The sequence below is a fragment of the Cyrtonyx montezumae genome, unplaced genomic scaffold (genome assembly GCF_038088225.1).
Source record: "Cyrtonyx montezumae isolate F1298 unplaced genomic scaffold, pur_monq_1.0 scaffold_9, whole genome shotgun sequence".
Classification (NCBI taxonomy): domain Eukaryota; kingdom Metazoa; phylum Chordata; class Aves; order Galliformes; family Odontophoridae; genus Cyrtonyx; species Cyrtonyx montezumae.
The window spans coordinates 10699867-10713221 of NW_027072100.1; the positions used below are offsets into that span (position 1 = coordinate 10699867).

General features: G+C 62.2%; 1 protein-coding gene across 1 annotated transcript; it reads left to right on the top strand.

Annotated features, from left to right (window-relative positions):
- The first annotated feature begins 336 nt into the window (after positions 1 to 336).
- Positions 337 to 11038, top strand: KIAA1755 (KIAA1755 ortholog). The gene is made up of 15 exons (XM_065754258.1): positions 337 to 462; positions 2170 to 2367; positions 2663 to 3887; positions 3973 to 4104; positions 4637 to 4760; positions 5062 to 5155; positions 5826 to 5912; positions 6457 to 6573; positions 6850 to 6948; positions 7020 to 7168; positions 7572 to 7710; positions 7870 to 7992; positions 8468 to 8659; positions 8732 to 9450; positions 10764 to 11038. Exons 1-14 carry the CDS (start codon positions 460 to 462, stop codon positions 9446 to 9448), a joined length of 3399 nt encoding a protein of 1132 aa, XP_065610330.1. The 5' UTR covers positions 337 to 459; the 3' UTR covers positions 9449 to 9450; positions 10764 to 11038.
- Positions 11039 to 13355: the final 2317 nt, after the last annotated feature.

Below are 13355 nucleotides of genomic sequence, written 5' to 3' on the forward strand. Positions count from 1 at the left end.
GGCCCCGTGTGCGGGGACCCCGCGGGGCGGTGCGGGGCGGTGCGGGGCTGCGGGGCCACATCCTGTGCGGTCTCCCCGCACTCCTCGGGCCGGCACCGCTCCAGCTCCTCCCGGGGCTGCGGGACGGCCCCACGCGGCCCCACAGCCGGAGCCGCCGCGTCCCGCAGCCAGCCCCCTTCCTCCCCTCCCCCGCGCTTGCACTTTTTCTTCTCTTTCTTTCTTTTTCTTTTTTTTTTTTTTTTTTTTTTTTCCAGCAGAGCCGCGGGCGGGGGGAGGGAGCAGCCCGTCCTCCGGCTCCGGGCGGGCCATGGGGCGGGGGGGGGCGGCAGCCCCGCAGGCACCGGGACCGCACCGCGGAGCCGCAGCCGCCGAGGAGACCCCGCGGGCGGGAGGCAGCGCCGGGCCCCGAGGAAAGACGAGGGAAGGCCCCCCCGGGCGCTCTGCCACTGCCCATTAACCATGGTAATGCCTTCTGCTTCGCTATCCCTTCCCCAACACCTGCCCAGCGCGGAGCCGTCGGGGGGCGGCGGGGCCGTGTGCGGGGCTCGGGCTGATCCGCCGTTCTGCCGGGACCGCGGGCGGTGAAGCGGGGGCCGAATTATGGCTGAGTGCTGCTCTCCTCTCCTCTTCTTTTCGGTGCTCCCCGCGAGTTCCGACCTCACTCCTTCCCGATGGGGGGGGGGGGGGGGGGGGGGGGAAGGAGAGGCCAAGCAGTCGCTCCGTGGCTTTGGGCACGAGTTAACCAACCTTACTGCTCCAAAACCCCACTGCCCTGCCCGTCTCGTCAGGATAAGCCACCGCTAGAAGTTATGGGTGTTTGGGGAGAAATATCAATCTCTATTTAACAGCACTTTGGCTTATTAAAATGGAAATGGCTTTGCAAACGTAAATCTTCTTGTGCTCCCTAATGCCTTTTGTCTCACTCCCTTGCAGCTGGAGGAGGGAAGGGGGCTTACTGGGTCCTGTTTGGTTTCTCCCCACTCCCCACTCTCTCCTCAGTCCTCTGCAAGAGCACAAAGCTCTGCACCATGCTCACCCCAAAGCCTCTCCCTTGATGAAGTGCTCTGTGACACAAAACGTTTCTGGTCATTGTAGGCCAGAACGCCCTTTGGCACAGCCTGGGCTGCATCCGGTGCCTCCATCCATCAGCCAATAGTTTTCCCCAAGATGCTGTCCCCACTGCGTATGGAAGGTCTATGTATTTTTAGCCCGTTCCCAGGAAAGCAGATTGCTTCATTCCATTGATCCATCCACAGGGAAGCTCCTTTGGTTGGGTTTCGTTGGGGTGAGGAGGAAGGTTCTCATCTTTTTCTCTCACTGTAGGGTTGTCCCGCTGTGGGGTGAGTCCAGGCTTCTTCCCCAGCACCTTCCCCATCCCAGATGGGGGAGCAGCGTGAGGTCGGGGCACACATCCTGCTGCCCCAGGGTGCTGTTCCACACAGCACCAATCTGCCCCTATATCTGCAACCCCTGCTTTGGAGCTCAGCTCCAGCATTAATGGTGCCTGGAGCCAGAGCCATGAGAAGGGCACTGCCTGCTCGCTGCCAAGCTGAGTGTGCATGCTTGTTGTTGCCTCTCCACGTCTCTTCATGTCTTGCTGTCACAGCTCTCTGCTCTGCAGCCATGTGCACATTCTCCCTTGCTCTCCTCACATTGCAGCTGAGGCTTAAGATGAACACTTGGATCACTTCCTCCCATGGGCTGCTGCGTCCACGAGCTCTGTTCAATTAATGTCTTTGCAAAACTGGGGAAGCAAAGTCAGTGGGCGATCTGATGCACAGCCCAAACCCTATGCCTTTGCCCATTTGGAAAGCTGTGCTTTGTCGGTGATGGGGCTGTGAGCACGCAGAGCCCTTCTCAGAAAACCCTCCGGTGATTAATTTGGAGTTCATCCTATCCAGCAAAGTATCTGAACCCAAACACCCCATCCATCTCCAGCTGCTTGTCCTTCCTCCTCTCCTCCAGCCACTGCATTCCTGGGAGCTGCTGAGCGCACATCTCTGCTTGGACTCCGCTTAACCCCTCAGCTGCTGCACGGCTGCTTTCCCCATCAGGGCAGCATGATGCGGGGTGCAGTGGGGACACGGGGTGCAGTGGTGTGGTGCTGGCTCTGAGGGATGGGCGATGGCACCTTGTTGCTCTCCCAGCAGTGCTGCTTTCCTCCCACAGGACGCGCAGTCCCTCGACGCAGCGGTGCAGAGTGCCCTCCGTGCCCTCTATCCGCCCTTTGAAGTGACAGCCCCGACAGTGCTGGGCCAGGTGTTCCTCCTGCTGGAGAGCAGCTACCAGGGTGATGGGCTGTGCTGCCTGCTGGACTTCCTCATCCCTGCCAAGCGTCTCTTCGAGCACGTGCGGCAGGCGGCCTGTGTAAGCTGGCGAGCTGCCCCATACCCCATTGTGCCCTAAAGTGTGATGCCCTGCGCAGCTGAGCCATGCCCTGAGCTGCACGCCCCATCCCTGTCACCGTGCCCCATGCTGTGGTGTGCCCATCTCCCCAGGACTGCCTGGCTCGTGTTGTCCCACTGATGTCACCATGCGGGGAGCACACAGCCCCCTGGGAATGGCCACGGGCTCAGCGGGTTCATGGGTGGGATCTCAGTGCTGAGAAGCACAGGAGCTGCAAAGGCTCCTGCTGATGCCCTGCGTTCTCCCTCCTTTGCAGGCTCCCTACTCCAACTGCATCTTCCTGCACGAGGGCTGGCCCTTGTGTCTGCACGAGAAGGTGGTGGTGCACCTGGCACCTCTCAACCCACTGCTGCTGCGCGCCGGAGACTTCTACCTGCAGGCAGAGCCCTGCCAGGAGCACGCAGCACGCATCGCCCTCAAGCACCTCGCACCAGACCTGCACAGTGTGCAGGAGACACCCATCCCCGAGGCCACCTATGCACTGCTCTTCACCAACGAGTGGCTGGAGGAGATTAATTGCAACCATGCTGGGTCCCCCCTGCACACCTGCTTGGTGGCCACTGAGAACGGCATCACCCCGCTGCCGTGGAGCAAGATTGCCACACCAGAGTTTGTTGACAAGCCCAAGGCTGGACCCAGCAGCACACCCGTGGGTGCACCAGGCAGCTCCAGTCTGGAGCCAGCGGCACCAACTGAGCCAGAGGCACCGATCGCACCCACAACCCATGGCACAGCAGAGAGCACAGTGCCCTACAACAACACCACCAGCATCATCCCGGGCTGCAGGGACAGCTGGAAGCCAAACCGGGGGAGGTACCCAGGGCTGATCAAGGTGGAGCAGGCAGGGTTGTGGCAGAAGCCAACCACGCTGGCCGTGCCCAGCCTGCAAGAGATCATCAGCCAGAACCTGGAGGGGGAGTACGTGGAGCTGTTGCAGCATTCCCAGCAGGACCTGGGCCTCCTAGCCACATCCCGCTCTGCAGCAGCACAGCCCCAGGTGGGCTCCTGGCCCTGCAGGGGAGCACCGAGCTCTCAGGAGGTTCCCTGCACCCCATGCCAGAGGAGGAGGCTGAGCGGGGAGCCGGAGCAGCACGGCCCGCGCTGCCGGCACCGCGACTCCTACCTGGCTGCCCTGCAGAACCCAGTGAGCTTCGGCCCCGCGCTGATGGCGGCCATCCTGGAGGAGCCCGACATCCCCGCACCCTTAGCTGAGCCTCCTGCACCGGGGGGGAGCAGGGCCGGCACCTCCTGCACCCGCAGGGCCCGTAGTGGGGGATCAGGAGGGCAGGCGGTGGGGCAGCGCAGCCCCCATCACCCCATGGCCCCCACCCGCTCGGGGGCAGCGGGCTCCAGCCACAAGTTCTCCTTCCTGAAGGGCCCTCGCCTCGGGGACGGCACGGGCAGCCAGCACGAGGGCGGCTGGAGGAAGGTGTCTGCCATTTATTCACCCAGGATGGGCAGAGCCAAGCCAGCCAGGAAAGGTGATGACTGCACGGGGCTGTGGGGTGCTGCGTTTCTCTGCCCCATCCCACCTCACCTGCCCCTCTCCTCTGTCCCCATGCTCAGGAGTGGATGTGGCAGCCACAGCCCCTGCAGAGGAACGGTCCCCGCAGAGCACCACCGGTCAGGACGGCCCCTCCGTGCCCTGGCAGGAGCTGCACGCCGGGCTGCTGCGCTCAGGCATCGTCTGCCTGCCAGGTACAGGGTCAGCCACCTTCTGCTGGGAAGGGCTTTGGGGGGGAGGGCTCAGGGCTTTGCCCTCAAGAAATCCCCGACCTAAGGAAATTTGCCTTCAGTTGGGCAAAAAATAAATCAGGCAGCGAGCTCTGAGCAGCTGACGGCTCCCAGCTGCACGCAGCCCTCCCACACCATTCCTCACAAATGAAGCTTTTCAGCTTTCAGCTGCCAAATGGCGAACGTTCGGATTCTTCCTTTTCCCAAGAACTGAAAAACTGTGGCAAAAACATCCTTGTTTTTTTTTTTGTTTTTTGTTTTTTTTTGTGGGGAAACCATCCCCATCTGAACCACGGCATTCCCAGGGCTAGTGACAGTGTGCAACCCCGGGGGCTGGCACAGCCCTCACTGCCCCTCCAGGGAGTCAGGCACAGCTGGAATCAGGCAGGTCTTGTGCCTGACCCCCGTGCTGTGAAATGCCAGTGTGGGCTGTGCGGAGCCCCCGGGGCTGGCTGGGCAGGGAGGGAGGGATCACTCTCCTGCTTCTGCTCTGCAGGCGGCACCGACAAGCTGGGCAGGGCCCTCCTGCAGGTGACCACCAGCAGCAGTGCCTGGGGGGCTGCGTGGTGCTCTGCTGCTGAGCTGGTGAGGCTGCTCCTCTGCCTCTGCTCCCTCCCCAGGTAAGGGCTGGGAGGACCTGAGGGACTCATTTGTGTGCATCTCATGTGCTCCTTGCCATGTCCACGCTCCCCACTGCAGCCACCCCCGGGCAGGGTGTGCAGGCCCTGTGCCCCTGCACAGCACTGGCAGTGTCACTTCGTGCTGTGCTGAGCTGGGGTTATTCATGGGGACAAATCTGCGGCCCCAGTGCTGCTGTTCCTCCTGAGGACAGGCCTCCCAGCGGGTTGAGTCCTGGGGAGCACTCTCTGCTGGCTTGTGTGATTTGCCTCCTTGTCACTGTGCTGTCTCCCCATGGGCCAGGAAGGATGCAAAGGACAGCGGGTTGACAGCTGTGGTGGATGCCAGGAAGCAGCCCCCCCCTCCTGCCCTGTACTCTGCTCTCCGCTCGGTCCAGGTACGCCGGGGCTGTGCTCTAGGTGCCAGCTGTGTGCCCACAGCCTCTGTCCCATGGCAGCTGCAGTGCCAGTCCTCTTGAGAGCCACATCCCATCCCCCCAGCTCAGAGCAGCCCTACTGGCAGCCTAGCCCTGAGATGCCTGAGGCTCTGCTTTTATCTCACTCACAGATTTTCCCTGTAAGCACCATGGTGTGGGTTTACTGGGACAGACAGAAGCATCCCGCAGCATCATCACCATGCATTTGTTTAGAAAAATCACATCTCCTACTGCCTTCTCATCCCCACATTCCTACAGGACTGGCAACACTCAAACAACTGCCCCTTTGTTCCCAGTTGCTGCTCAGTCTCTCATTCTGGGCACGTCCGCAGTGGCGCGGGAAGTCCCCAACCAGGCACAAAGACCCCATTTCCCCTGAGCAGAGTCCCCCATGCAGACAAGTGCCACTGGTATGAGGGAAGGTACTTGTTCACGGGCCCCTTTCCATGGGCTCCTTCTGCCAGGGGAGCTGCTCTGTGGGTTGGGATGGTGATATGGGGACTGGTTCCTTTTCCCATGCCAGCGAGTTCAGGACCCTTTTCCCTTGGTTACATGTGGCTGTGGCCAACTCGGGTCCAATGGCTGCGGCAGCACGGCAGAACGCACAGGGGGGACTGTCCTTCCTCTGCAGAGCATTTCACCGGGCTGCATCCACACCGTGCTGCTGCTGGCTGAGAAGGAGCTTCCCACCCCCCGAGAGAGGCTGCCTGGGCTGCAGGTGAGGGCTGTCAGCCCCATCCCCTCCTCATATCCCTCTGTTGTATCCCATGGCAGCAGCATTCCACATCCTATGGGGTGACAGCAGTCTCCCCGTTTGGAGCACCCTCCATCCCCTGATTGGGGATCCAGCTCCCTGCTTGGGGGGGAGGGGGGGGGCTCACCACTGCCACAGCTCTTCTGGGCTGTGCCAAGGGCTGCCTGCTTCTTCCCCATCACAGCCAGCAGGTGGACACAGGTTTCAGGGTGATAAATCTAAACCCGAAAGGGTATGTTTTTCATCTAGTGCCACTCAGTGTAATTAATATCATGTGAAATACGAATGAGCCCAATTACCTCGCTCGGCTGTCGTGGCAGATTATTGCAGTCCCACTGACGTCCCATGCATTCAAACACAGCGGAGCTGCGGAGGGACTGCACTGCACGCTCAGCCCCACGAGTGCAGGGCCATAGGGGGATGAGGGCCATGGTCCTCAGCTCCAGGCTGTCCCCAGGGGACAGAACCCACGCGGTCCCACAGCACTCAGGAGCCCTGTACCCCACAGGTGGAGACCCTGACGTCGCTGAAGGCTCTGGGCCGCTTCGTTGACAGCTCCCAGGTGACGGCAGAGCTGGAGGGCTCCTTTCCCTACTGCCACGGCGAGTGGGTGCAATTCTTCCAGGTGTCTGTGACTGCACCGTCAGCCACCTCCTCCCTTCCTGTGGTTCCCCTCGCTCCCCAAAGTGCAGAGCATCCTCCTCCCATCCCACTCCTGTCCCCAGGATAGGACAGCTTGCTGCTTGCCTCGCTCCTGCCATCACTTCCCTGGCCATCTCCACTCTGTTCCTCACTCTGTCAGCTGCTCTGGCAGTGATCCTCCTGCTCCTGCTCCCTGCTGCAGCCCCTGCTCGTGTCCCACTGCCCTCACAGCCCCGCTCACCCCTGTGCTTCCCCGCAGAGGCTGCAGCCCTTCACCACCAGCCTCGGGCGGGCATCGGAGCTGCTGCAGAGCTGCATCCAGGAGCTCCGGAGCACTGACGGTGCGGCAGGGACGCAGGTACCGGGGCTGTCGCCATTTCTCGTGGCTCAGCCCGAGCTGCCCATCCACTGAGTGCCGTCCCTTGGCAGGATGCGGCCGCATGCATCGAGAGGCACCAGGAGCTGATGCGCAGGGTGCTGAACGACCCGCAGCTGGTGCGCCTGCAGCGCGAGGGGGGGGCCGTGCTGGCCCGGCTGCGCAGGGATGCTGCCCGGCTCCACGCCTCACCCCACGCCAGGTACGGGGCAGAGGGGCTGGGACCACCCCCCCGCCGGCAGCATCTCGCAGCGCTGGCACCCGCTGCCCTTCACCCTCCTGCTGTGCGCCTGGGCAGTGCCGTGCAGGAATCCCGCGGGGGAAGCGCGGTGCGCCGGGCTCTGTGCTCGCAGCTCACGCCGCCTGCAGCCATCCCACGGGCCTGTCCCAGGCAGAGCCACTAGATGGGGCCAGGCCCCGGCGCTGCCGCACACGTCCAGCGGTGCCGCTCCCATCCAGCAGTGCCCATCGCATCCAGCGGTGCCGCTCACGTCCAGCGACGCCGCACACGCTCCCTACACAAGGGCCCGGCCCTGCGCTGCCCACCGCTGCCCATAACCCTAACCTCAACCCCGAGCCCACCCCTAACCCCTGTCCCCACGCAGGGCCGGCATGGATGCGGCCGAGGCGCGGTACGCGCAGCTGGAGGAGGAGCTGCATCTCTTGGTGTCACTGTCCAACAGCCGCCTGGAGCGGCTCAGCGCGCTGCGGGACGTGCGGGAGCTGCGGGCCGAGCTGGACGAGGTGTGTGCCGGAGCCGCCCCGAGGAGGAGGAGGAGCAGATAACGACAGGATTGCTCAAGCTTTGGCTTTAGTTCCGGGCGCTGTGAATAACCGAGCAGTGCAGGGAAGGGAAGGGCAATGCCGTGGGCTGTCCCACCGACCCCCACCCGCTCCCTGCAGCTCGGGCGCTGGATGGATGGGGAGGGAGCAGCACGGCTGCGTGAGATGGGAGCTGAGCAGTGGAGCCCCGACGGCTGCGAGAGGTCCACGGAGCACTGGAGTGAGTTCCTGCTGCAGGCAGCGGTACGTACGGCCTCCGGGGTCAGCTCCCACCGTGCTGCCCAGCACTGGGCACAGACATGAGCACTGCAAAATTGGAGCATGGTTCTGACGCCCTCGCTGAGTTTGGTGTACTCGGCCCAGCTCTCCGAGCCTGGGCATGAGATCTCTGTGCGAAATGGGTTTCCAAGGCCTGGCTGTTGTTCCCAGCTTTGCTTTCCTGGGGCTGCTCCCCTCTCCCAGCTGTAGTTGAGGCCCTTAATTTCTCACTCTGCACTCAACACAGACACACTCGGGGCGGTGCAGTCCACGTGGTGCAAAGCCAGGCCACGCAGAGCAGAGATCTGCAGAACACCCAATGCTTTGCTGCCTCTCACCCGCCCAGAGCTGCCTCTCTGCGTGCACTGAGCACACAGCTCTGGCTCCAACGTGGAGTGCTCAGAGCTGAGAGAGAGCCCTGAGCCATCAGCACAGATCTCAGTGCGGTGCCGCCCTGCAGGCCCGGCACCGGCACGGCCTGGAGCTGTGTCAGCAGGCGGACGAGCTGCAGGATTCAGTGTTCCCAGAGGCTGAGCCCTTGCAGGCGGCCGTGGCCCCGTTCAGGACGAAGCTGATGAGCTTCCAGCAGCGCGTGGAGCGGCGGCAGGCAGAGCTGGAGATGCTGCGAGAGCTGCGCCGGTTCTCCGGCAAGGTGCGTGCGCGCTGCCCCGGGGCACGGTGCAGGCGGGCGGCAGGACGTGCAGCTCCGTGCCTTGTTTTGCAGATCGCGTGCCTGAACGCGGGCTGCAGGCGGTGCTCGGCGCAGGCGAAGCACGGCGGGGTCCCCGCGGGGCGAGCCGAGGCTCTGCAGAGCCTGGAGAGCTCCTTCCAGAGGCTGTCGGTGGAGTTCTCCACGGAGAAGCTGCAGGAGATGCGGGCGCAGCTGCGTCGGATGCAGAGCAGCAGCGGGACGGCGGCGTGGACGGCGGCGTGGCACAAGTACCGGGAGACGAGGCAGAGCCTGGAAGCGATGCTGGCCGAGCTGTGGGAGGGGTCCGCAGCCACCGCTCCCGGCCACGGGGCCGCGCAGGTTTCGGGGCAGCCCTCGGCCGGCGATGCGTCCCGCTCGGCTCCGAGCTCCCCGCGGCCGCGCTGCAGTTCCCTTCCGACGTGCGGCAGCGGAGCCCCACCGCGCCCCAAAGGGAACCCCTCCCGGCTCCGCAGCCCTCCCCGCCGCGTGCCCCCTTCCCCTCCGCGCGTCCCCCCCCTCTGCAGCTCAGCAGACGCACGGGCCGATGCCGCGCAGTACTTCCAGGTCTCCAGCCACAGCAGCTTCTCCTCTGAGGACTCGGACTCACAGAACTCACCCGAAGAAACCCCAGCGCTGGTCCCGGCCGTGTCCCAGGACCTGGGACCACCTGGCAGCCCCGAAAAGCCCCCCCCGATCGTGTACCTGGAGAACCACCGTGCCGCGGGGCTGGGAGGGGCAGACACCGAGTGAAGGTGACCCCCGAGCCCGGGCTGTGCTGCGGGAGCCCCACGCGTGGGGATGTGCCCTGCTCAGGGCTGGGATGCGTCAGGGCACCTCTGCCCGATGCTCAGAGCCCATTGGTTTTTCAGTCTTTCAGCATTTAACAGTCCGTGAAGTAGCTGTAACCCCACTTACCGGCCCCCACCTGGTTAACTGTTAATCTGCAAGGCGTGGCCATCCTCCTGCAAAGCAGGTTCATCAGCCCCAGGGCTGGGGGGCACTGCCAGCAGCCCGTGTCCCAGCACAGAGCTGGGGTTGGGGGAGAGCCCCATGCCCCCACTACCACGGTGCCATCCCGGCAACAGTGACAATGGGCACTTTGTTTGGATGCATTCATTAATATGCCACTAATTATATTAATGCCAATAAAACCCCAGTGGGGAACTGTGTCCTGCTGGGTCCTGGGGGCCAGTGCTGCTGGGAGCCCCCACTGCACTCTGCAGGTGCCACAGCCCCAGTGCTGACCCTTCCAGCAGCTCGAGGTCAGACTCCCCAGCAGACAGGCCTGGGGCAGCTGATGGGAGTCCTCTCTGTGTTGTTAGGGTTGGGAGAAGCAGCTCTCCCTCCATCCCACCCACTCCTGCAGGTCCCTGGGCATGATCCCTCCCATCACCATCCAATCCTCAAGGCCCTGACTGCTCCATCCCACAGTGCTGCATGGGACACGCAGTGCAGGCGGGGCCAGGACCATGAGCTAACCAAGGGAGCTCTTGCAAAATGCAATATCTCACATAGAGACTGGTCCAGAAAAACACAGCCCTACTCCCAGATGTCATACGGGCACGGCTCGCGGTCCCACGCGGAGTGGCTCCACAGCTTAGTGGCTCCACATGGTGCCCATCCCAGAGTTTGTAAGCATCAGTCATACCCCCACTGGCCTTGTTTGTGCCAAGTTCACCAAAGTGAGCTGGTTCCCGGGGGGTAGGAGCTGGCAGCACAGTGATCGGCCCCACAGCATCTCCTCAGACCCCACTCCAACCCACTGACCCCGCTCCCACCCACTCATTTCCCTGGTAGCACTTGGGTCAGTGCCTCCCTGCAACCCTGACAGCTGAGCTCTGTCCCATTCCTTTTGGAGTCACCCCGGAGAGGTGCGGGTGGGTCTGTGTGACCCGGTGGTGTAAGGCCATCCTTACATCTGCTCCATTCTCCCGTTTATCCCCATGTCCCCATTGCACTGCGGCCCATCCATGCTGGAGTGACTCTTCACCCCTTTCACAGCACCGCCGCAGCCCCAGGGCTGCCGAGAGACAAAAACACTCACCCATACCTTTGTCATTTTTAGGATGGATTGTTCTAATTCATCCCGGATGCTCTCAGCCCGGTGTGAATGGATGGCTGCAGCCACACCGCGTGGCAGCGAAGCGGGATCTCCTCGGTGCCATCATAGAATTCAGGAGATGAAATCTCCCCAGCAGCCACAAGTCAAACCCTTACTGACTGCAGGGTGCTCTGCAATAACCCCTGCAGTGCTCCGGGAGCTGCTCGGGGCCGAGATGTTCCCCTGAGCCATTCCCACAGGTTACACGAGGTCAGCACCGGGGGTCTCTGGGGGAGCTGGGGGGGGCTGGGGGTCCCGGCCGTGCAGGGAGCTTTGGTGATGCCCCACTGCCTGGCCCCAGCCTGGCCCACACGCCGTGGGTTTTCCATGTTGTTCTGGAAGTCAGAGCGGAGCAACGTTTCCCATGGAGAAAGAAAATCATCTCCCAAACCCGGTTAAAACCTCTTCCCAATAAAACAAACAACAGCTTTCCTGTTGCTTTTCTTTTTCCAAAAGAAAAAAAGAAAGGCTATTTTGCAAACCCTGAGGTTAACTGATAACAGATCGCAGAGCTTCCTGTGCCTCAGCACAGGGAACAGTGTTTTGCCACAGTGCTCAGAGCTCCCTGCCCCCCCTGCCCCTCTGCTCTGTGGTCATGGTGGGGTGCATCGTCCCCAAAAGTGTTTTTGCATCATTCTGCACAAATTTTCCTTAGCTCCACTGGTCCTTCAGCACCTGATTTATGGCTCCGGGCCTGACCAATTAAGCTATAACCTTTCCAGAAAGGCAACTGCAGGAGTTAATCAATGTCTCTTTCCCACCCAGGAAATGGCAAAGCCATTTGTCAGGGGCTGCGGGGGGTCCCCGTGAGCTGAGCTCCCCGCAGCCCACCCATGCTGCTGCGAGGAATGCCTCCTCCCAAAGCAAATGAATGAATGAACGATGGGTGCAGAAGGAGGAAAACAGAGCCAGGCAGTGGGTGCATGGACAAACCAAAGCCCTGAGCGGGAGGCCGTCCTGATCCCAAAGATGTCTGTCAGAAAGCACAGAGGTGTGGGATTACTGCAGAAACACAAAAGGCACAGCGTGGGGAGTGGGACTGGGGTTCTTCCAGAGAGCTGCTTGGAATGACAGCCAGCTGCTGGAGCTGGGCTCAACACGGAGTAAAGCTGCTCTGCTAACAAAGAGAGTGCCGAGCCCCACTCCACACCACGAGCACACAGTGCCATGTGATCCACACTGTCAGAGCCCGGAGCTGGACCCAGCCCAGAGCTTGGAGCTGGATAAATCAGAGGGGCAGGGAGGGCTGGCTTTTCCTCATCTTGAATAGAAAACACTGGCCGGGCTGGAGAACAAAGGCTGTGAAATCACGCATTTCTCCTGGAGCATCCCTTGAGCCATGCAGCCAAGCACTTTGTCCCCATGGCTTCCAGAGAAGGCACTGATCAGCTGTCCACCCCTCCCCCCCACCGGGGTCACCACTCAGCTCTCCTTGGCTGTCCTCAGGAGCAGATTCACTCAGCTCAGCTTTTGCCTCTCCACCTCCGTCCTACACCAGAGAGGGGTGACAATGAGATGACACAGGGATGACACCGGGGTGACACCAGGGTGACATCAGGGTGCCACCAGAGCACACCGCACCCCTCAGACCTGCTCCTCCCAGACCCCCACGACAGCTCCCAGGGCTCCGTGGTGCCTGGGGGAGCTCGGGACATCCCCACCCACATCTGCCCTCACCCCAGCCACGCAGTGAGCACCCGAGGGCGGAGGCAGCCCAGCACAGGCAGGGCACTCAGAGGCAGCTGACAACATAGCTCAGGGCTCGGGGAAGACACTGTCCCTTTCAGGGTTTGTTTGCTCACCTAACTCAGGATGTGCCGTGCGTGGGGCCGGGTGCTGCTCGCTGCACACCCAGCACAGCAAACAGCCGGGACACGGGCACGGCCCCTTTGAAGCTGCTCCAGCAGAGGGTGGGAGCGGGGCAGGCACAGCCCTCCGCGGAACACCTTGAGCACATGGGCTATTTTGGGCATCCGGCAGAGCAAACACCCTCTTAATGCATCCTTGTCTTACTAAGGAGAGTAAAAATAACACCATCAGCGCGGCCACCTCCCGCCTGCAGCATTTCCACTGCGGGGCAGACAGAACCCCCCCTTGTGTGTGGGGCTAAATGGAGTGGGCACCAATTTTGTAAACGGGGGGATTCCTTCTGCAGGAGCGCTGGGGCAGAGCCAGCTCCCAGTGCTCCCAGTGTCCCATCAAGAGCACAGCCACAGCCTGGGTACCACCCCTGCTCTGCTTGGCCCAAAAGCCATGCAGGAATCAGCTCCATCATCAGCCCCGTGCCATCAGCCCCAGCATTGCACCCACCGGGCACACAGACCCCTCTGGGCAGCTGCCCCTGAGCCGGGGCAGAGCTGGGAGAGAAAAATCTGCTTTGGATGTCCCCGAGCAGACGGTGCCATCGCACGGCTGTTTGTCACACACCAACAGGAGCAAATCAAACGCATCCCAACGCTGCACCCCGGGCTGCAGAGTTTATCCAAAGTTCACATGTGGTGAGAAGGAAGCGAGGGCTTGTGTGGGCAGAGCTGAGCCTGCACCCTCAGGGTGAGC

What these genes read in the sequence shown, in the direction of transcription:
- KIAA1755 (XM_065754258.1), top strand. An exon ending in TGCCTCTGCTCCCTCCCCAG is followed by an intron (nt 4,761 to 5,061) that starts GTAAGGGCTGGG and finishes CCCATGGGCCAG; the next exon opens with GAAGGATGCAAAGGACAGCG. An exon ending in TGCGCCGGTTCTCCGGCAAG is followed by an intron (nt 8,660 to 8,731) that starts GTGCGTGCGCGC and finishes CTTGTTTTGCAG; the next exon opens with ATCGCGTGCCTGAACGCGGG.